The 24,029-nt window shown below is 33.1% G+C and overlaps 2 protein-coding genes across 2 annotated transcripts; one reads left to right on the forward strand and one right to left on the reverse strand.

Moving 5' to 3' along the window:
- The first annotated feature begins 1,534 nt into the window (after positions 1-1,534).
- Positions 1,535-8,599, forward strand: LOC134686899 (serine protease inhibitor dipetalogastin-like). Its single transcript, XM_063546735.1, has 8 exons — positions 1,535-1,712; positions 2,306-2,373; positions 3,029-3,126; positions 3,835-3,946; positions 4,691-4,793; positions 6,220-6,345; positions 7,377-7,490; positions 8,403-8,599. The coding sequence occupies exons 1-8, from the start codon at positions 1,708-1,710 to the stop codon at positions 8,434-8,436; spliced, it is 660 nt and encodes a 219-aa protein (XP_063402805.1). The 5' UTR covers positions 1,535-1,707; the 3' UTR covers positions 8,437-8,599.
- Positions 8,600-10,089: 1,490 nt separating this feature from the next.
- Positions 10,090-23,255, reverse strand: LOC134686900 (dual specificity protein phosphatase 14-like). The gene is made up of 3 exons (XM_063546736.1): positions 22,998-23,255; positions 14,227-14,785; positions 10,090-10,237 (listed from the first exon to the last, which is right to left on the reverse strand). Exons 2-3 carry the CDS (start codon positions 14,725-14,727, stop codon positions 10,211-10,213), a joined length of 528 nt encoding a protein of 175 aa, XP_063402806.1. The 5' UTR covers positions 14,728-14,785; positions 22,998-23,255; the 3' UTR covers positions 10,090-10,210.
- Between the last annotated feature and the right edge of the window lie 774 nt (positions 23,256-24,029).

The raw sequence follows: 24,029 nt of genomic DNA on the forward strand, positions 1-24,029 counted from the left end.
TGTTTCGACATTAAAGTTGTACATCCCAGTTCTTTTAAAAGACATTAAGTGACAGTGTATCAAAGTAAAACTTGCTAAATTGCTGCTATCGATACGCTTTTCTGGACCTTCACTAACTTAGTTCACTCCCACAACTTTTGAGATCCAAAGTGTATAAATGTAACGAAGCTTTTATGAGGGAAATGATAACAAGGGTGTCCAATAAGACATCACCATGGTCAAAGATGACGAAGAGAAAAAAGAACAGTCCATAAAAATACAACAGATATTACAAATAAAGAATTAGAAGGCAAATCATACTTCGTTTTTGATATTTTAAGAGATTTAGTATATCTACGGTGGCGACACAAGCATTCCACCTTCCAATTGCCAAAATAAAAACATCACCATGTAAAAGAACTTCAAGCGAAAGAACAAGAACTACTGCATGCAATGGTTATTTTATTCTTGTAATATGTTACAAAAAGGAAAAGCATGTATCACTATATCAGTTTTGTGGTGCATATCTTCGTCGGCCTACGTAAGACAACGACATAGTCAAACAGTGTTAACGTTGTTATTGGAAATAACAGTTACTAATTCAAAATATATTTTTGGGGAGACAGGAATGTGTAAAGAGATGGTGGATAGCTGTCTCATTGACAATTATTTCAAGACCAACATATTATCTGAGTTTCAAATTTCCTGTTTGAAAGTTGAATTCTATACCTCTGTAAATTGACAAGTTTTCTTATTTTTACCGCTTTCGAGGATAAGAATTTTCCAAATTCCTTATTGAACGGTACTTAAAATATTGTTGCCTACATTTCAAAAAGTAATATCACAAAAATACTGAACTCCGAGGCACATTCAAAACGGTAAGTCCCGAATCAAATGGCAAAATCAAAAGCTCAACCACATCAAACGAATGGATAACAACTGCCATATTCCTGACTTGGTATAGGCATTTTCTTGTGTAGGAAATGGTGGCTTAAACAAACAGACATAATAGGTAAAAATGTCAAACAAAGAGTTACAGCAATCAACATTGTGTTATAATCTTAATCACTAGAAAAACAAACAAATATGTAACAAAGAGGCATATATATAGACAAAGCACATTAGCCAAAATGCAAAAATTATCATAGAACTATAACGCAATGACGGGATGTATAAGTACAGAGCCACGTCATATCTATCAAAGAAACACAAAAAGGCATATAGAAAAAACACCATGGCAAAAATGAAAGACAATGATATAAAAATTATCATAGAGAACAGTAACACAATGACGGGATGTATATAAGTGCAGAGCCACGTCTATCGGGTATCACCAAAAGCAGACTAAACAGTAAGAGTAATATTCATGAAGAAAAATAAAAGAACGAGTACAGAAAAAAAATGTTTCCATGAAAAATAACATGTCATGGCCTGCCATTACACTATAGGACAAAACCAATAAACACGGGGGTCAGATCGGGATCTTTTGCCAATGGCAGTACCATATTGAAGTCAGTATTTCATCAATATAACACGTCTCCCGACCAATAAACATACACATACTCGCTTCAGTAGTAATGTCTGACATAACTGCGTCGGTCAAAAAATGGCTTCAGGTTTTGATGTTGTATTTGATAAAATGTGAAATTCTGGAAAACCGTTAAATCGTATTGAATAATTACAAGATATAAGTATTAAAAGTTTTCATATCAAAAGTATACTCCAAATATGAGGTAAGTTATTTAGATTGTGTATATATATAAAAAAAAAATGTCCTGCACAGAATTAAGTGAATGCCATTTAATTGCTAATTAAAAATCATCATTTAAGACTATAGCATTCCGTTTATAATGCATTTAAGCTAAGAATCAATGTTTGATTATAAATTGCATAGTTCTTTTGTATAGAAGGCTTAAGTCTGAAGACTATATATGTAGACATTGGGCAAAAGATTCAACATAATTCCCGTACATGTTTTTCTTTAGAAAATGTAATAGATAGTGGTTCATTCTGGAAAAAATGCACTGTCAATAGCAGCTTTGTAAGAAAAGTCATTGCTTCAGTTTAGGATAGAATAGGAATAACATTATCTTTTTCACCTTCCATCCAAAACAAATTATAACATGAATATTTCATATCGGGGAGAATGCTTATTTGGAACCAAAAAGGTTTTTTTTTAACTCCTTCTCAGACAGTCACTATTATTTCGTAACTGACATAACGCATTGAAACAGTATTTATTACCCCCCAAAAAACTCTTTTTCTTGTGTAGGCAGACCTCAATTCAGTGAATTGTATGACTTTGTAAATCATGTTTCTTTTTCAGTTTATCCGTGATTTCATTGATGACAGTTTTGTTGTTTATATTCAGTATCCCTAAATGCAAGGCTTCAGGTTAGATGATTTAAAGCAGCAAATATCTTAAAATAAGACCTAAACTTATTCATTCAAATTCAAGAAAATAAAGAAAGGCATGACATTCAAAAGCAGAACTATGTTGAGTGTGTGACAAACATGTTATAATGTTACACCTATAATGGTTTACTTTTTAAATTGTTATTTGGATTGATAGTTGTCTCATTGGCACTCACACCACATCTTCCTATATCTATGTACATATTATTGTTGAAATTAACCCCTGATAACCACAAGGTTGCCAATACAAAATTATTGTTTACGGTTTTTTTTTATTTTTTATCATGCCAATATTTTTACTACTCCATATTAATGATCTTCAATTTTTATTCATTAAACTTCTCACACCATAGCAAATATTTGCATTAAAACTGAAATAAAATCAATAGTGCCGTAAAAAGCTTTGTATATATTGTAATTTATGTTGTACTGTTTTCAACTGTATCATTTAATATGGTTTGCTTGACCATTATGGGTTTAATTTTGCAATAAAGGTTATCTATATAAAGCCTTTCCTTTTGACCATGAAACCAGAAAGACTTTATGTTCGTACTTTGATAACTTTGTTACAAAGAGTTTGTTAAGTTAAACAAAACGTACAGAAATAATAAACTTTCTATTTCGGTATTTACAGCGAAGATCTGTATATTTGCATGTCCGGGTAAATCATGTCCATACGGCTATGTCCCTGCAGGCTGTCCACGTTGTCAATGTGCTCCTAATCCATGTTTGGTGAGTTGGTTTTAGCTCACTATAGTGATAACACAGTATAACTAAGACTTGAATAAACAACCATCAGATAAAATTGATGTAAAACTGTTATGGTAAAATGTCAAGCACACATTTTTAATTTGACAAAACTATAAGGTTGAAACTCCCTACTACTAATGCACTTCAGAATGTTTTTTTTTTAATTTCTTTCAGTTATAATGATTATCAAAGATTCATTGATTTTGTTTCATATTTTGTCTCGCTTGTCTTTGATGAAGGTTATCCCAAATGCAAAGGTCATGCATCTCGATGACGAGTTTCATCCATTTATACAATGAGCTCCTAACGTTATAAAATGATAAGTACTGTAGATTCATTTATTTTCGTGGGTACCAATTTTCGTGTATTGTGGAAACTGCACTTTTGTGAATGTGATTCCGTGGTTCTGGCAATGTATGAATACAACTTTAAAGAAATTTATATTTTGTTGAACATTTGAATTGTGGTTCACCTGTACCCACAAAAACCACGAAAATTGTTATCCGACGAATAATAAGGAATCCACAGTTACTGTATTGCATCTCCGCAACATAACTAACTACTGCTGGATTTTTTTTTGTCTAATTTTAATGGCATCAACTTTTGATTCTTATACATAACCAATTTCTATATATATATAATAAAAGTTACTGGTTATACTTTTTATTCTATATTATTTTATTTTAAAAGTTTACAAAATGTCCCTCCGGTTTTTCCTGTACGTCTATTCCACAAAGATGTCCACATTTCCAAGAGACATGTCCACACAGAGCTCATTGTGTGTCTGATGTATCAAAAGGAGGTTAGTGGAATTATCGAAATATCTGAACAATGTTTAATTAAAATATACTAAATATTCCATTATGGCATTAACAAAAAAAAGGTAATCTCTTCTTGCAGCACTTTCAAAATTGTGATGACATTGAATCTACATACACATTTTCATACTTACAAGTACAATTAAATATATACAGAAAATACCAAATACAGAAATTAACATAAAAACGCCACACGTACCAAGAAAATAATTTAAAAAAAGGTACGTATGCTCATTTACAAACACATATGTTCTTTTGATGATGATTCGACAAAAATAATATGGAATCCGAAACCTTATATACTTTTGAGAGTTGAAACATCCGGGGGGTGGGAAGAATTAAAGCAAAAACATTGATACAACACGCTGAGATGGATGAATCTTTGTGCTTAATTTCCATATCATTTTCTGTGTCGGAGCTAAATCCTCTTAAACGATTAGACATTTTCGTGTAATAGCATAAAACTATCAGCACTGAGCTACCGAGTCCATGACACTATACTAGGGACTACAAGAGTAGACGTATCCTTCCTATAGACAACACTGAAAACATTCGCGTACATTCAAGAAGACACAAAGATATCACCATGCGACCCGGAAGAGTACTTATATCCTGCACTGCAAGTTATTGTGTAACAAAGTTTATAAATGATGCCATAAACATGTGATAAACATAAAACAAGTCGGGATTGATTAAAAAAAAAACGATTTTTATATATCTTTTCTTAGAGCAGCCCTGTGGTTGTACTGATGAGTTTAAACCTGTCTGCGCTACTAACTTTATAGACGGCACCGTCAACTTTGCAAATGAGTGTAACATGAGATGTAGTCTGTGAGTAAAATAATGTATTGGAAAATGTTTATTTATTTTTGGTGAAGGTAATAAAACCATGCACACAAATCATGAGTATCAAATTTGAGTAGTCAGTATCGACCAAATAAAGCGCATTTTATTTAGTCAATTCGGACACCTTATACAGGTATATCTAAAACTGGACGGCATTTAATATTTTGAGAATCCCTTTCAGTTCGAATGTTAGCTAAAACAGTATTCGAGAAGTCAATTATTTAAGAAATCTCAAAAATGACTGGGAAATAGAAATATGATCACTTTAGTTCTTCCGACTGACAGTAATAAAACCCGTAAAACCCTAATCAAAAAGGGGAGTCCGTTTGGTTGTGTTTTATTTATAAATTCGTAGCCTTGCCCGGTCATCATGTGGACGTTGGATTCGATGCCTAGTGTAGAAAGAGAATCACACTCTCTGTATAGCACGTTCAGAACATGTGCGACAACTGTTTTAGGGGTCCGTGTGGTCCTTGGGTGCATAAGCTGTTGCAAGGCTTATTTCTGTCCCTATCCAATTTACCTTCATTTTTCAGTGGCAGTTCAAATTAACTACCCTAAATTCCCGTTAAACACTATAACAGAACTAACCTATTGCATATATTGTTGTTAATATGTTTTCGTACCGCAAATGCATGAACTATTTGCTACTGCCTTTCTTTGATTTAAAAACATGTCTATACTAAACTATAAAATTATGTTGAAAAACCCTATGTTTATGTTTTTCATACGTAGTTTATTCATTTATTCATTTTACTGAAGGGTATACTAAAGTACTTATATATTCAAATTCCACAGAAATGTTATTGTTGTTTTGTTTTTGTGTAATACATGTAACCGTATAAATTTGTAATAAAATGCGCCAGATTTTGTATCACGTTAGCATTTATAATCATGTTGCGTATATAAAACAGATAAATATCTGATATATCCGAAAATGAGTTACATCGGTGGTCTTGTCTCGATTGTCGATTGTTTCGGGTTTGGTCCCTAACCGGGATAAACCAGAGACTTGAAAATTGAGTTGGTATTTAATTGCTGCCTTCTAGTGAAGAAAGCAACATTTTAGAGAAAGAGCAAAGAATAAACACTTTCAAAATTCTTTGCATACTGTTGATTTAACATAATCCAGGGTTGATATCCATAAAATATAAAATGTTTTTGTCTTGGTATGCTAATAATATTACAACTTGACATAGAATCATTGAATTCTTATAATCGTAATAGTTCGTTGCAAGATTCATAGATTAATGATGCCTTTTGTCATAATTATGCTAACATATTCCATATATTTTTGTACACATTTGTTTACTAGTATATTGAGAACGTATTAAATAGGGAGGTTTTTTTTAGAAATACGCGAAGATATACATTAAGCTATTTATAAATTAGTTGCCATTCATCATTCCAGAAACCATTACATAAAGTTCGAGGATGGATTCTGTCATTGTGACTGTCCAGATTACTATGATCCCGTATGTGGCGTTGATCAAAATGGCGAAGTGTCTTTTGTAAACAACTGCTGGAGAGCCTGCAAGTAAGTATCTTAATCTGTCAAACATTTATTTCTTAATTGTAATAATTCTGATGATAGTCATGGACGCATGTAGTTTGTGCTCAGAGTTTTTGGTAGCAAGAAGACAAAGTCAAAAAAGTATATATATGTAATATATCTTAACCTTCATTTTTTTCAATGAGCACCCGTACACACCTAAGGTAAGTAAAACCGACATAATTAAGTAGGAAAAGGGTTTTTCAACAAATTTTAAAAAAAATGGTCACTCTTTACACAGGCACTTGTCTTAGAGAAGAAAAAATTAATATATCATATGAAGAAGAAAAAATCTGAGACAAGTGCCTGTGACTCTAAATTTAAGGCTATTTTTATGTGTAATTGATTTTATTCTATATACGCATATTTCCTATCTGTGTAAACTCTGGTGAATTCTTCTTTGATAGTATATTAAAATGACAAAAGAAATACCAAACATATATATAACAGGACAACGGAACACCACCAACTGCACAAACAGCCGACCTTCCCAAAACGAATAACGTACAAAAAGCCAAACAACATAATTATAAAGATTTAAGGCACAGATAGTCATTTATCGCATTGCAATCTAAATGATTTTGAAATGTGTTGTTTACAATGTTTAACAAAATGGAATGTTCTCCCCAGGACAAATGTCAATATGCTATCTGACTGAATCTGATGATTAACTTGTGAATGTCTTTTCTCATAATTATCGTGTAAACATCTTAGAAACTCTTGTCACTATCTGAACAATGGAAAGAATATGTTTTTAAGAGAATTTATTTTTGTTTGAATAATAGTTTTTAAAGCTTCTATAAATCAAAATTTAAGGTTTGATTTTGGTTGTAACTATGATGACAGTCATATATTTGCTGCCTGCACCAACTTTATGCTTCTTTGATTCATTGCCATGCTAAAAGAATACAGCAGTTAGTGGTAATGAGATTAAACAGAAATCAACTGTTCAAAACTAGAATTCGAAAAAAGAGAAATGCATCAATTTTTGTTTATTTTTAATTTGTATTCAACAGTGGCGTCCCTCTTCAGCACGAGGGTATGTGTGACTGTAATTGTCCTGTTACAGAGCAGCCCGTATGTGGAAATGACGGACAGACATACATAAATGAGTGCGTCATGGGTTGTGTGTAAGTATATGTTATTCCACTGAGTAAAATTATTTGTTTTATTTTATAAGACTACTTACAAATCGAATACATATGTTTTTATAAATAAAAAATAAAATAAAAATTAGAATTATTACCAATTAGTTTATAATTTAGCAATCTGATGGCCCATTCTGCTAGATGCAGCACACTAAAAAATCTATTGAATTGTACATATCAATCGGCGAAATCATTTAACTTCCTTAGTGTTTCCATCTAAGCGTGCTCGCATGCTGGTATGGATGGCTGAATATATAAGGTTCGACCCCTGACTGGGTCCAACCAAAGACTTAAAAAATTGTATGTGCTGCTTTTCTACCGAGCATGCGATAGTAAATGTGTTAAGAGCCAAAACATGTCGGCTCATATTAAAATGATGGGTCCGATAATGGTGACTGGTCTTCATATGACTGTTAACGATTAGGTTAAGCTTAGCGTGTGTCTATTACAAAGCAAGGTTCATATATCTCATTAACATGTTTTCGAGGCCTATGTTCATGAAATATTTGCCGCTGAAAATTTTACACCAATCCATCCACATCTTTAACATATTCACAGCATTATTACCAGAAACAGAAACTTTAAATCGTATTCATTGTACCCACAAAAAGATTATTACAAGGACGACGGAAAGCTTTGCCTTGGGGACCTTTACTAGTCACTTTGAATTGCTTCTGCACTTTAATAAGTCAATGAGAAAAAGCAGCAATACAGGCAAAAACGCAAAAAAATCATAAAGACATTTAAGGTCAACATGCGGTACTAAAAATGTATCAATACAATGTGTCCAGCTCATAATCGTCCCAAATTATATCTACACTTTATTATTCAAAACGTACCATATCTATTATTATATTTTCATATTTTTTTTATCTCTTAAATTCATTTATACAGAGGCGTAACTAAAGTAAAGAATTCTGCATGCTGAAGACTGGTATGAGTAACGTACGCTATAAGAGTACATCTTAAAAGATACGACATTGAACAAGACTTTGTAACATTTCATGTTTAAATGTGTCAATATAGTACTATATATCTACTATCATCATTAAATAAAAAAATGTAAATAAAAAGGTCAAGTTTTGATAATATACGTATATCTGTTCTATTATGCATGTCAGATGTTTCAAGAAGAGACTTCATTAGGTATGAAATTGTCACTAAGATTCCTTAATTTTCCTTGTCCACGAATATTGTCCCTAGTGTGGACAGTGGGTTACTTGCCATTTTTTTTTATACCCCTTCAAAATGTATTTCTCCATGTTTTATGCCTCAAATAGTAAGTGATGAAATGAAACTGTCAAAAAATTTGGGTCATCAATTTTAAAGCAAAGTAGTGATTTGGTCCTGTTGAAAAAGGTTAAAAATTAGCACTTCGGAAGCTGTCAAAAGATTTCAAGACCCCCTTAAGATAAAATTGTCCATATTTTGAGTTAGAGCCGATGAAGTTTTCTATAATTTTGATATAATTTGTCCCAAAAGTAGTATAACACACTCCAAAAGCTAGTTGGAATTTTTTGACTTCATTTATTGTCTAAAAGAAATGCACTACGAAATAATTGCGGTCTCGGACCATGCAGATGATGCATAAAAACGATTAAGAGGATCACAACGAAAAGTACTTATATACAAAATAACCTAAATCATACAAAATCAAGTTTCCGGGAGTTGTAACATAAACATTAGTTTAATTAAATAGTTTACAAACTGGGGGGGGGGGGGGGGTGGGGGGGGGGGGCACAATTTACATATACCATTGGAATAACACAATTATCAAAATTGCCTGATACCTTTAGAATTTTACCTCTGTGATAGATGAATCGCCTTAGCGAAAACCAAAAACATAAGATAAGTTGAAATCGTCTTAAACAATGGAAGTTCAACCAAGGACTTGAAATTATTTACATTTTGGTTTTCGAACAATTTTTATCCCGAAATGACGAATTTATCATGCAGCAGTCATATTGATATCATATCTCAAACTATTTTTTTAAACCGTACCTTCATTTGGTATACATAACAAAACAAGTTGGGAATACGAAAAAAATATGCATGTTACGGGAACATCAAGTTAAGGGTATCTTGTTGCAGCAATTTCATATTCGAATCTAAAGTACCATCTGTATATTGTTATTTCAATGTTGTTCAGCAGTAACCATGATATATTTCGACTATCCAACCAAGAACTACTTTGCCAAAGATAGGCTTGAACTTTCGTTGCACCATCAATTTTAAAACAAATTAACTGATAATTGATTGAAACGCAAATACTTGATAATGTCGAAGCTCTTGTCTGTATTGACCTGTTTATACATGCGTAAATTGACTAAGTTGATCGAATCCATGATCCAATTTGAAAATAATATGCTGTTTTCCAGATACGAGGGCAATATCCTTATATTATTTTTTTTCAAATCTTTGTTGGCACCGTATTGCAACCTTGACCGATGCTTCATAGTTCTGATATTGAACTTTGTTTGTTCGAAATATCAGATAGAGCTCGTTAGAACACATGGCCTGTACGTTTGCTATTTAGCCTGTTTTGTTCGAAGGAACCTCGGAAAATAAACAAAAAACAATATAGATATCCCGTTTTTAAGTAAATATAATATAACACTTCATTGTCCTATAACAGTCAACAATGCAGGTAACATCAGTTCATTCTTTTTATGGCCGTATCTTTATTTCATGGTTAGTTTTCTTCAACTATGGACAAAACAGTACAAATCCTGTAAATATATACAACAATAGAACTTAGACATATCTTTTTAGAGTGTTAAATGCGAATGCTAAAACAAGGAATTTTTAATTGATTTGCTGCAGAATCTGCGATTACTTGATTGTGTCTTGATTTGTTGCCAGTGCACATGCAAATAATATATAGCATTCATTAACCTAATAGTCAACAATCTTTCTGCATCAGTTGTATCAGATCTTCTCTGTTTTGTTAATTAATAAGTTGTCTGTACTTTTGGTGTATAATTGATATCAAGTAATGTTTTATAAAAGAAATATTATTTGAAATCTAGCGCTCAATGTTACATGTACACTTTTGAGAACCAAGTAAAGTCCATAAAATTTAAAAACCGAGCCAGACACTGCATGGAAAACATGGCTTATTCTCATGATATCTTTCTTTCAAACATTGGTGTAATCTATGAAGGTCAATTGATGTGTATTGATGGTTTTGCCCTATCTCAGCATGAGAGACGGCGTATATTTTGTGATGTATGGGGATTTGTTAGCTGTCTCATTGACGTTTATCCATCAACTAATATTATCCAAATTTATTAGTACAATAAAAAAAAATTAAAAAATTAAAAACGAAGTAAAATAATATAACACATGCATGGAAAGATGCGGGTTTAGTGGTGTTGGCCAACTGTAAAAGGGGGGGGGGGGGCATTTACTGTGTTCATTTAATAAGGTGATAGACCTTTAAAATTGAGAATGGAAATGGGGAATGTGTCAAAGAGAAAACAACGCGACCATAGAGCAGACACCAGCCGAAGGCCACCAACGAGTCTTCAATGCCACGAGAAACTCCCGCATCTGGAGGCGTCCGTTAACTTTGATTTATGAAATGTGAATGCAATTACATTGACTAAATTAGGATAGTTGGACACAATTACAACATAATTCGTTTAAAATACTAAAACATATGTTTTATAAGCAAGTAACTTGTCTTGTCCTTTTAAGTGTTGAGTTGAAAATAAAAACCTTTTTAAACGGAAGTTGCATATTAGTATTTCATACTTCATACTTCATAAAATACTCTGAATTTCTTTATTTTTACACAAAAAAAACCCCACGTGTTTACGTTATTGGTATGCTGATTGTTGTGTATTCATAAAGATAGATTTTATATCGTCAAGATACCAAATACGTGATAGGTATGGTATAAAAATAAGCATCACAATCGAGTTTCAACTCATCAGCTCCAGAAAGGTAGATAGTTCCTACTAGGGTCATCTGTCGTATTGCTCACATGTAAAACTCTGCGGGTAGTTGGATGAGGGTCAGCATACAAATTATATGACACCGGGTTTAACTTGATCGATGTATCATTTTAAGGGTCTAGAACTCGTCTCAAATATGACAGAAAGAGCAACACATGCTCACTGTCATTGGGAAAGAACACACACTGAAGTGTTATATAGTTTAGCCTTATAAAATTGATATTTGTTTTCTATTTCAAGCTTTGTTTATATCAAAATAAAAAAATATCATTTAAAACAGGACACCTTTGCACATCCGAAACAATGACACTCTCACAACACGAATAAAACCATCAAGAACTAATGAGTTGGAAGATATCTAGTCTAGACATTCCCTTTCCTAATACTTAAAAAATAGATTTTGACTTCAGAAGAATACAAATGAGCAATATCACGATATACCTATCTTATTCATCTTTCATTTGAATGCATCATGCTTAACTTGATTCATTATAAATAACACGAAGTAAAGTATACTCAAATGTTAACGCCTGAAACAAGTTGCAGCAGTTAGTCGTGTTAGATCTCCATAAAATATATATGCATTAAGTATATATGTAAAAATAAGAAGATGTGGTTTAATAGCCAACGAGACATCTCTCCTCCGAAGTTCAAATGAAGTGGAGTGGGATGTACGTTATTTCAAAAACTTATTCATAAGTGACCGATTAACTGATTTTAAGATGCATATTATTACCGGTACTTTCGTATAAGGTTTCTTTAACGGGGTTTTTTTTCGGCTGCTGGGTCCAAATTATTGCCACATTGACCAATCGTGTCTGTTCATTAAATTTTGTCAATAGAACGGAGTTGTATAATATACAAGTCAGGAATATTACAGTTGTTTTCCATTTGTACTGTTGGTTGATATATTTCAACATTTGATTTTGACAGTTTTTATGAACTTCCCCTTTTTGAATTCACATTCGACTGGGAAAAAATTCTTGAAATTTTGAATGCTGCTAGAAAAATGGAAATATAATGTATGCTTATTTAAGATGGCTAGAATACACGATAATTTTGTATATATAGAAGATATAAAAATAGTTATACCGCCTCATAACAAGTTCAATAATTTCAACAGTAAATAAAAATTTTATTAGATGTAACTAAACAAGAAATATGTACTTATATAAATATATATACAAAAATAGATGTCACAACTATTAATAATGTACTTCTTCAGAGGCTATTCGGTGAAATTGAATTTATCAGAACACTCTAAGTAGCGAAAGTGAAAAACCCAGGAACCTATGTAATTCCAGACTCAATCCGGAAAACGCTTATCTGTTCGATCTACAGTGTAAACTGAGTTTTGTAATATGAGCTTTCATACGCCAGACCATCTTTTGACCATAGAAACAACTTAATCTGTTGATTTTAATTTGTTGTCGAAAAGTACCCTCTTTAGCATCCGAAAAACCTTACTTGTGCAGTTTCGTTTTGTATACCACAAAAGGATTTCAATCATACTCGAAACTTGCATGTTTAAAAATAATGATTTTCCAATCTGTAGAAATCTATTCGGTTGAAATTTCACTTTTTTAAATACTAGTATAAGATTTACAAATATAATATTAAGCTTTTGTGTTTTTGCACAAATGTTTGTCCAGAGGTTCAATAAATGCTTGACAATATTGACAAAATGAGTGTGCTTGATGCAGGAGAACAAATACCCTTAGTGCACACAAGTTTCTACATTGTAATGCACATTTAGATATAGAACAACAGACATAGATCATAAGATAAACTTGTCAGAGTCATTTAACAATATGTTAGATCATGCTTTATAACGTACATTCAAACTAACAAAAACACCTTTTAATTAACATGCATAATTTGCGTCGTGTTACATTTCAAATATTGTATTTTGTACTGTTGCTAATAATTGAAATACTGTCTGTTATTTTAATGCAATTTTAAAAATATAAAGTTTATACAAAAAGAAATTGTTTGCAGAATATTAAAAAAAATTAATAATGCACAATAACAATAACATTCATAACATTGTAACAAAAAAATAAATATCAAGCAATTTACAGCAGTTGGCATCAGAAACAACGGAACAAATAAAAAAAAACATCGCCTATAAAAAAATAAATAATTCAAAACACCCTTAATGAAAATATGAACAAAGGAAATATGATTTGTCAGTATTGAGGTCGATTTTAGATACACTGTTTTTAAGTCAGTTTTGGTCCAATTTTCCAATAATTCATAATAATTTTTAGTATAAATCTCTTTGTCCGCAATACCTGATCCAGACTTTTAGTGTGTCTAGGAATTCGATACCATCAAGGCATATGTTGGTTACAAAACATTTTTGATTGTAGATTACGGTCAAGGTTTCTCCTAAAAAAAATCACAATTTTTTTATGATATCCAAAATATACCATTATGAAGATATTGTTTAATCTAGCAGTAATGCTTTTAATATACTATTAGATCTATTTGGGAACCAAAGTATGGACTTTTTGGTTTTCTATGATAAATGTAAGGCAAAAGTCAGCCATTTTCTTTAAAACATTTTATGAATTTAATGAAATACCGACACAATCCCTATAACACTAAAAAGAAGAGCGGTGATATTCGATTCCGTAGTTTCTGATAAAGTTTTAAATCAAAGCTTGCTATCAATAGCTGTAACGTGGTCGGCTATTAAAAGCTCGGCCATAAGCTCGTGAATATGAAGTAGATGGCACTGAGACTGTATGTCTTGCCTTATCTGTGTATAAATTAGGAACCATGCCCACATTAGAGTTGACCAGGTGGACACTGTTGCGTCCGTACAACTTTCTTTCGTAGTCAATCAGCTGCCTCCAAAATCCATTATTTGGACGAATCACCGACCTCCTTTTCGCCACATAATCATGAGCTTTTGCCAAAGTCATTCTGTGATATTTCATCAGGTGAACTATACATAGTGTGGCAGATCTGCTGACACCAGCTACACAATGAACTATAACCTTCCCTCCACGTGACGCTATGGTACTGATCTCGTCTGCCACTCGGTCGAAATGTAGATATAGCTGTGCTTGTGGATGATCGTCGACGTGGATTTGTGTACTCTGAACCCCTGACACATTAAGGTTTGGTACGTCTAAAGTGCAGTTTATTATATGGGTTATTCCAAGTAAAGACAATCGTTGACGAGTTATTGCTGTTGCACTACAGAGAAATAAGTAATCCGTGATTTCTGCTATTTGTGTCAAGTATGCCATTGTTTTTAGATGGTAGAACACGGTCCTTTAAATGATTTGTCTATAAATGTCTAGGTATCTGAAAATAAAATGATTAGAAAATCAATATATATGGAATCTTTTTTTTATTCTCACTAGAGGAACGACACTTTTCGATTCTCTTTCTTGGTTTTAGTTTTTTGTTAGCGTGTACAAATTGGAAACTCAAGGTATTTGAAAAAAAATATGAAATGTCAAAATATAGAAATAACAAAAAAAGATTGTTCAACCATTTTCATTTTTAAGATCTCGACAGTTTGACTACATGTGGATTCGTAAGGCCGGTGATGCATTTGGAGCAGGAAACGCTTATCCTGTCGACACAGATCGTCTCGCCCCATAGCCGTGCGTGCGAGATCATCATATACAACATATTCGGTTACACATACAGTCTTTTCAATTGGAAAATAACTTTGATATATTAGTACAGTTATTTTGCAAAAGTATGCCTCGATTAGACGAAGAACGCACGTGAAAAAGTTTGCTTCTTTATCGAAATCTTTTAAAAGTGCGTATGGGCGATTCTCAGTCATTTCTAATTATAAATATAAAGATGTAATTATGATTGCTAATGAGACAACTCTTCACAAGTGACCAAATATCACAGAAATTAACAAACAAAAAAGGTCACTGTACAGCCTTCAACAATGAGCAAAGCCCATTTCGTATAAGTATTCACCCGTTTAGACAAGCATTATTTTAGGAAAATGACTATTCTACCAGAGGAAATGGAGATCATTGAATACTAATTGAGGGTTGCAGGCTTAATGTTCATTGTCAAGTATCTCATGCATATTCCAGACTACTTACAACAGGGGCAGATATTTCATATAAAAAAGAAGATGTGGTATAATTGCCAATGAGACAACTCTTCACAAGAGACCAAAATGACACAGAAATTAACAACTATCGGTCACCGTACGGCTTTCAGGAATGAGTAAAGCCCATACCGCATAGTCAGCTATAAAAGTCCCCGGAATGACAACGTAAAACAATTCTAACGAAAAAAATTACGGCCTTATTTATATTAAAAAATGAACGAAAAACAAACATGTGACACATAAACAAACGACAACCACTGAATTACAGGCTCCTGATCATGGGCATTCCAGACGACTGACAATGAATGCAAATATAAATGTAAATGCCAATACTGGTATGTATATAATTAAGTTGCAACCGTATTCAAAGTAGAAGTTATTGCTATAGACATTTCTTATATAAATGCAAGAATGCACTAAGCTTACAGTGGGATTCAATACCCCTGGGAGAACACCATCATGTGTCCGTCATTGTTCTCCAGGGTATCACCCAGTAGGAGTGAAATGAATAAGTATATAATGAATATTTATGTGGGAAAAATGCATTAAAGCATCAATGAATATTTCATGTTGATTGAAGTACTGAGTATCTTGGTTTTAAAAAAAAATAATTATCCCTAAACTGTTTCATATACAGATGAGAGATATTGTTCAAAGGAGGGGTTGGGGTTTTATTTAGGTATAGGTTACTCTGACAAGCTCTGATATATGTATACTTATACTCTATGACAGGTTAACGACCCTGCTTATTCTTTTGGCAAGATACTGATAATAATGTATGTTACACTCATTAATAGTTTTATACGTGCCCCTATCTGCATACCTTACATATACGTATTCAGTGAATGATTTGCTTTTAATATATCTCATACAGTTTTGATGCAGGTTTTTAAATGCGCTAGATTTCCACCTTCAAGTTGACGAAAATATTGAATTATAGATTTTGCACTGTTTTGATGCAGCATTTTATTTGGGCTTACATTCCATCGATCTTGCCGAAAATATTGAATTATAGATCATTTCACCACTAAATTGATATGGTTAACAATGAATTGAAAGTTCGTGATAATCACAGATCATAAGTCAAATAAATATAGTACTTGTGAAATCATTATTTTTGTAGGTACCAATGGAGTTGGGGTAAACTAGTATATCTGTGGAATTAGCTTTCGTGGTTATGCAAAATAAAACTGAGAATTGAAATGGGGAATATGTTACAGAGACAACACCCAAGCAAGGAGCAGACAACAGACGAAAGCCATCAATGGTACTTCAACGCATCGAGAGCCCACCTGGAGGATATCTTCAATTGACACCTTAATAAAATTATGTACAATTTTGAAAATGGACGTCATGCTAAACTCCAAAAAATATATTTAGGAACAAATATGAGAAACAAAAACTAAGTAGACTAACAACGGCCAGAGGCTCCTGGCATGGGACAGGCGCAACAATTTCAAAAGTATACATACAAGTAATAGAGTATGCACACACGTATATAATTTAGTATTTGTACTTCGTTGGAGATTCATATTTTTGGTTTATCTTTACTTACTAGCATACGACATGTATAAAAATTGGTATCCCGCGATAATGATAAATCCACAGTAAATGTATTTTAAAATCAGTCAAGTGGGCCTCCTTATAAAAATTTCTGGATCTGCCACTGGTATTTAGAAAATATCTGTACGGGGAAAATGACGACTTTTTATACAATTGCATGGAGTACAGTTAATGTATAACAGTAATAAAAATGTAAAAGACATAAAAATATGTTTATTTTTAATTTAGCCTTTGAATATTAGGACAATTTTATAAATATCTTCATTTCCTGCATTGACTTTAAAAAATATTTACAGACAGCCATTCTATTAGCGTAAAAGCCAATTGTAGAAAAAAAGTCATACCTTCTCTGAATTCAATTTATATACAGCAAATCCTGCACTTATATTACATAAATGTTTTACAAACATGACCGTACTTATTTCTGTAAAGAAGACGGATACAATTTTGAAAAGAGATTTAAAAGTTTTGTTCATTTATTCGTCAAGTCTAGAATATTGCAAGGTTTTCGAAGTGCTGAAAGGTATTCGAATTTATAAATCATACGGACAGATTGAAATAGTGAATAGTAAACGAGACGGTAAAGATTTTGTAACAATATATATAATGTCAATTATTCATGAATAATTCTATGTATCTTTACATGTTCTTTTTGTATATCCCGAAGTAGATGTAAAATGTGGTTTGAATGGATTGTAATTAAATTATACGTCATGCAGCCGGGAAATTTTCTATATTGATTTATAGTCGATATTATATGTAAAAGACATGTATTAAAGTATACATATCTGTCAGAAGGAGACGAGTACCATTTAAATACGGATGACCACTTTCCCATTCTTTGCAAAGGCCTTATTACTATCTGAAAACTGATGAGTCCTGCATGTCAAAGTCTTGCACCAAAACAAATCGACACAAAAGTAAATTAGTTTCTCTCTGGAAGACTGTAAATAGCTCGACTTTCAATTAAATATAAGTATGGAGTGGTTCTCATTTAGATTTGTTTAGTGTTTTTAATGAATGCATAACTTTCATATATTTTTTTGGCTATATACACATTGAATTTGGTGCAGTTAATACTGTATCGGAAGTTATACAGTTTCAACTGCTCCAAAAACTTCTTTCATTATTTACAAAGAAAAGTTTTTATGTTTATATCAGCAAAAAGTTCAGCTTTAGCAATAAAACAAAGACGAAATAGATCGTCGATTCATATCGTCATGAAAACAAAAGCAATTAATATGTATTAATTTGACGACTTCATTACAAGAACATACATATTAAAAGAAAATCGTCTGAAAGTGTAGCTATTCCTAAATTTATTAAAACAAATTGCTACATCTTAGAAAAGCAGAACATAACATTATTATTTATTACTTCTATCTATATACTCGTTTCATATATTATGCTTGTACTTTAATTATTCTCGTGATGATGTATTATGAATTGTAAAAAGTAAAATCAGAAAAAAATCTGAACTCCGATTAAATTTAAAACGGAAAGTCCCTAATCAAATGGCAAAAATCAAGAGCACAAACATATCAAACAAATGGATAACGACTGTTATATTCCCTTTCATGAATGTGACCTATCGAATTAAACTATTTACCGGATTTGTTATCACATAAGCAACACGACGGGTGCCACATGTGGAGCAGGATCTGCTTACCCTTCCGGAGCACCTGAGATCACCCCTAGTTTTTGGTGGGGTGCGTGTTGTTTATTCTTTAGTTTTCTATGTTGTGTCATGTGTACTATTGTTTGTCTGTTTGTCTTTTCAATTTTAGCCATGGCGTTGTCAGTTTGTTTAAGATTTATGAGTTTGACTGTCCCTTTGGTATCTTTCGTCCCTCTTTTGTAATATTTTGTTAATTTTGTCTATGTCATCACGGTTACATTGGGGTATAATTTTGCATTATCAGATCTTCGTGGCTACTCAGATATGAGAATAAAATTGAGAATGGAAATGGGGAATGTGTCAAAGAGACAAAAACCCAACCAAAAAGCAGACAACAGATGAAGGCCACCAATTGGTCTTTAATGCAGCGTGAAACTCCTGCACCTGGTGGCGTGCTTCAGAAATAGCATATTATCTAATACTTTTTACAAAAAACTGTTTGATTCAGAGGTGAAAGTACGTGTAAATAACTGTTGATCTTATTTCTGTATAAAAGGAAAAAAGAAAATGCTCATAGGCGCTTTTTATCGACCACCTGATAAAACAGATGACACCTACTTGAATAAAATGAAAGACGAAATAAATAACATCAGATCAAAACATCAAAAAGACATATTCCTTATTGGTGGCGATTTCAACTTACCCGATATCAACTGGGCAGAACAAACTATAGACCATAGACAGTATCCTACCAGAACCAACCAGGCATTCTTGGAACTTGTAGCTGACAACGGGCTAGAACAAATTGTGGACTTTCCAACACGAAAAGAGAATACACTAGATTTATTGCTTACATCTCATCCTTCATTTAAATTAAGATGCAAACCATTACCATCAATAGGAAACAGCGACCATGACATCGTCCTCCTAGACATGGCTTGTAAACCACTTAAACCTAAACCAGTCAGAAGAAAAATATTTCTATGGAAAAAAGCGGAAATACATAATATAAAGGAAGATCTACAAAACTTTATAACTACCTTCAAAAACATCAAAGATAGAAGCGTTGAGTCTTTATGGCAGGCATTTAAAACAGCTGTACAAACCACCATAGAGAAAAGAGTACCAACGAAAATGACCCTTGGAAGAAACACTCATCCATGGATCAATACAACCATTAGACGCAAAATAAACCAAAAGCAGAAAGCACACAAGAAGGCTAGAAAAACTAAAAAGAAAAGAGACAAGGATAGGTATAAAAGACTACAACAAGAAGTGCAGTGGGAGGTCCGTCAAGCCAACAAGAAGTATATGGAAGAGGTCAGTTCAGACTATAGAGATAATGCAAAGAAATTCTGGTCTTATATCAAGAGCAAAGGTCAGGAATGGACAGGAGTGGCACCGCTAAAAAACAAAATGGGATTTCTGCAAAGTGATAACAAGAGTAAAGCTGACATTTTAAACGACCAATTCCAGTCAGTATTTACCAAAGAAAACCTAAATAACTTTCCAGATAAAGGTAAAAGTCCATACTCCACCATGAAGGACATAAAAATTAGTACCAACGGAGTCCACAAATTATTAAAAAACCTGAAACCGCATAAAGCTACTGGTCCCGATTCAATACCAGCCTTTATACTGAAAGCAGCAGCAGAACAACTTGCTCCTATACTCACAGACCTATATCAAACATCATTGAACACTGGTGAAGTCCCGCAAGACTGGAGAGATGCCAATGTAGTTCCACTTTTTAAAAAAGACGAAAGGCACCTAGCATCTAACTACAGACCAGTATCTCTAACTTCCATCACATGTAAGGTCTTAGAACATATTGTACATAGCAACATCATGGACCACTTTGACAAAAATAAAATACTAACTGATGCACAACACGGATTCCGCAAAAGACGATCATGCGAATCCCAACTAATCGTAACCATCAACGACATTGCATCGAAATTAAAAAGTAGCGGCCAAGTAGACATCATCCTGCTTGACTTTGCAAAAGCATTTGACAAGGTACCACATCACCGCCTCCTACACAAGTTGGAATACTACGGCGTCAACCCCAAAACCAATAAATGGATTCGCTCCTTCCTACATAACAGAAAGCAGAGTGTGATATTAGAGGGTGCCGTCTCTTCACAAGTACCAGTTCTCTCTGGTGTACCCCAAGGCACAGTCCTTGGTCCATTACTGTTCCTGGCCTACATTAATGACATGCCAGAAACAGCATCTACATCAGAGACCAAATTGTTCGCGGATGACAGCCTTCTCTTTCGTACCATCACCAGCCAAGCTGACAGTGAACTTCTACAAAAGGACTTAACAGCATTGGAAGACTGGGAAAACAAATGGCAGATGAGTTTTAATGCCAAAAAATGCCTTGTCATTAGAATATCCCCCAAAATAGACCAGTGATACAAACATCGTACCATCTTCACGGTCATACTCTAGACACAGAGGAAGCAAGTAAATATCTTGGAGTAACCATCAGCAACAACCTAACATGGGATAAACACATAGACAATACAGTAGGCAAAGGAAACAGAACGTTGGGGTTTATACGTAGAAACCTCAAAGGCTGTACAAAACCTGTAAAAGCAGCTGCATATGTGTCCATGGTAAGACCTGCAGTGGAATATGCAAGCACAGTATGGGACCCAACCGCCCAAACTAAAATCAAGGCAATTGAACAGGTGCAGAAAAGAGCAGCACGATTTGTGAATAACAACTACACAGACCGAACACCTGGCTGTGTCACAAATATGGTTAAAAATCTAAAGTGGGAAAGCCTCGAAGAACGGAGGAAAACAAATAGATTGTGCATGCTATTTAAGATCCAGCATGAACTTATAGATATAGACCGTCACCAATATTTGACCCCGAATGATAACCGGACCAGAGGTAAAAACCGCTTCTTCCAAGAAAGAACAAGTACAGACACCTACGGCCAATCTTTCTTCCCGAGGACAATCAGGGACTGGAACAACCTACCAACATCAGTTACAGCGACCAACACCGTTGAGGGATTCAGAGCTGCCATGAAGGCATGCTCTGAAAGGAAGTAGGAAAACCAGTTGTAAATAATTTTAATTGTATATTTTTTTGCGAACGTTTTAAATGTAATTTGTAAATAGCCAAGAGAAATCTTTCTGTGTTGCCCGACACTGCGTAAAGTTTTCGCGCGGAACCATTAACATTCAGCAATGAATCCGGTTCCTTACCTGGAAGAAGAAGAAGAAGAAATAGCCATCTCTACATGCACGCGATCATTAGAATAACAGAAACCAGTTTAAACCGACAATTCTGCAAAAATAATCTTGATTATACTGGTTTACTTGCAGAATGAATGTGCAATGACGTAGACAGTGGCCTCGAAAAATGTTTCGTAGGAAGTTGTGTACTGTATTGAGTATTGTACACGTGAAAGACATCTTTAAACCCACTGACAAACAATTTAAAGATTCAATAAAGCAATAATCATAGATTGAAAGATAGTTGAATAAACTTCAAGTTAAAGGTCATGTTTGTTAAGATATTTTTGCAATTTAGAATGTCTTTAATATTTACTAAGCAAATTGGGGCTGAATTGATAACTTCTAAAATATGGCACCTCTAGCATTTAAAAAGAAAACTATAGGTCATTGATTAATAAAAAGAAGATATCTAATATTAGTGAATGGGCTATAATTCTTTGGTTTGTCATATCGACACCTATCAACCTAGAGATAGCGATAAGATTATCGACTTCTACATGAAACTTGTCAAAAATTAAACCATGTAATCCAACCAATGCAATAGGAAACCAGAATAAAGATGACGAATATCTAACCCTATTCAAGATCGTGATATAAGACACTATTGTCGCAAGAAAAAAGTTTTGAAACAAAATCGCAGAAAACAATCCAACAATTTTTTTTAAACACTTTGATGCAACTCTAACTCAACTAAACCGGCTATAAAAAAACGAATATAAAAATCATAATGATAAAATTACGATAATGGATTAACAACAATGAAAATAATTGTCGAATCAATATGAAACATTGTTATAGGTTGTCTTGTATTGAAAACAAACGGCTCTCATTCTGAAAAGACTCTTTATAATGTTAAAATAACGTTTATTCCATAACAATTTACACGGTTTATTTGTTAATCGTTTGCATGTAAATATACACAGCAACAAGCAGGTAAAATTAACAGAACAAACATGTAATTAACAAGTAATTAAAGTTGATTGGACTTACCTAATTCTAGAAGCGAAAGAATTATTTTAGGAAAGTAACATCCATATAACAAGCATCTCCAATAGCACACCTTTACTTTATGATTTATAATTAGTTATGTGGTATACACTGGCAGGTAGCCATATAGTATGTCATTGATCTATAAACCACACTTTCTTTACATTTAAACGCCTATATTAATAATTTGTTACTTCTGAACTCGGAATCTGTATTGTACTTGTTGTTTACTTCATATGTTTGTTTTGGAAGTTTTCAGTTTCAACTGTTTTGACGTATATTTGCGTGACGTGGGCGCTAACTAATTAACATTTTATTGCTATTTTATTGATGAGTATATTTTGTGAATGATGAACAGATATTTTATCTTAACACCTATCTAAACCTCATATCAATTATGCCCAATCTTCTACATTTATCTTTTCATCAAATGTATATGTTGTTCGTGAAGTGAAGTGCAGTTATGATAGTTGATATACTATTTTTCTATTCTTAAAAAGTGATGATTTTTGGCAGGAGGAAAATGTCATTTTAACAACTTGGTGCAAAGTAATTGACAAATATTTGAAAATACCTGGAAGGTGATATATATATTACGTTGATGATTTTCTGTGAATTTCAATGAAATACCACAAAATGTCATGTTGTTGAAAAAGATGGATAGACCTCAAGGCATATACTAACGTAAAATGCACGCTTGTCATTGAAAAAAGAACTACACACCTTACAGCACTCCTAATATAATCATTTGGTTTGAAAGGCGACGGATGCACACCTATACATTTATATAGGACCATGCACGGTCGTTGTCATTAAACCATTAGTTTTTTTTTTGCTTTTAATTTTTCACTTCTTCAATTAAACAAGTTTGTTGTTAATTTGTTCATTTAGCTAAATATTAAAGAAAAGCATAAAAAAAGAATAATGATAAAGTTCAATTCTAATGTTTCACGTTCAGGTAAAACTGCAAAAGGTAACACAACAAAAATACAGAACTGACAAATAAAATCCAAAACGGAAATGACCGTATCAAAT

This window comes from Mytilus trossulus, chromosome 10, assembly GCF_036588685.1.
Source record: "Mytilus trossulus isolate FHL-02 chromosome 10, PNRI_Mtr1.1.1.hap1, whole genome shotgun sequence".
NCBI lineage: Eukaryota > Metazoa > Mollusca > Bivalvia > Mytilida > Mytilidae > Mytilus > Mytilus trossulus.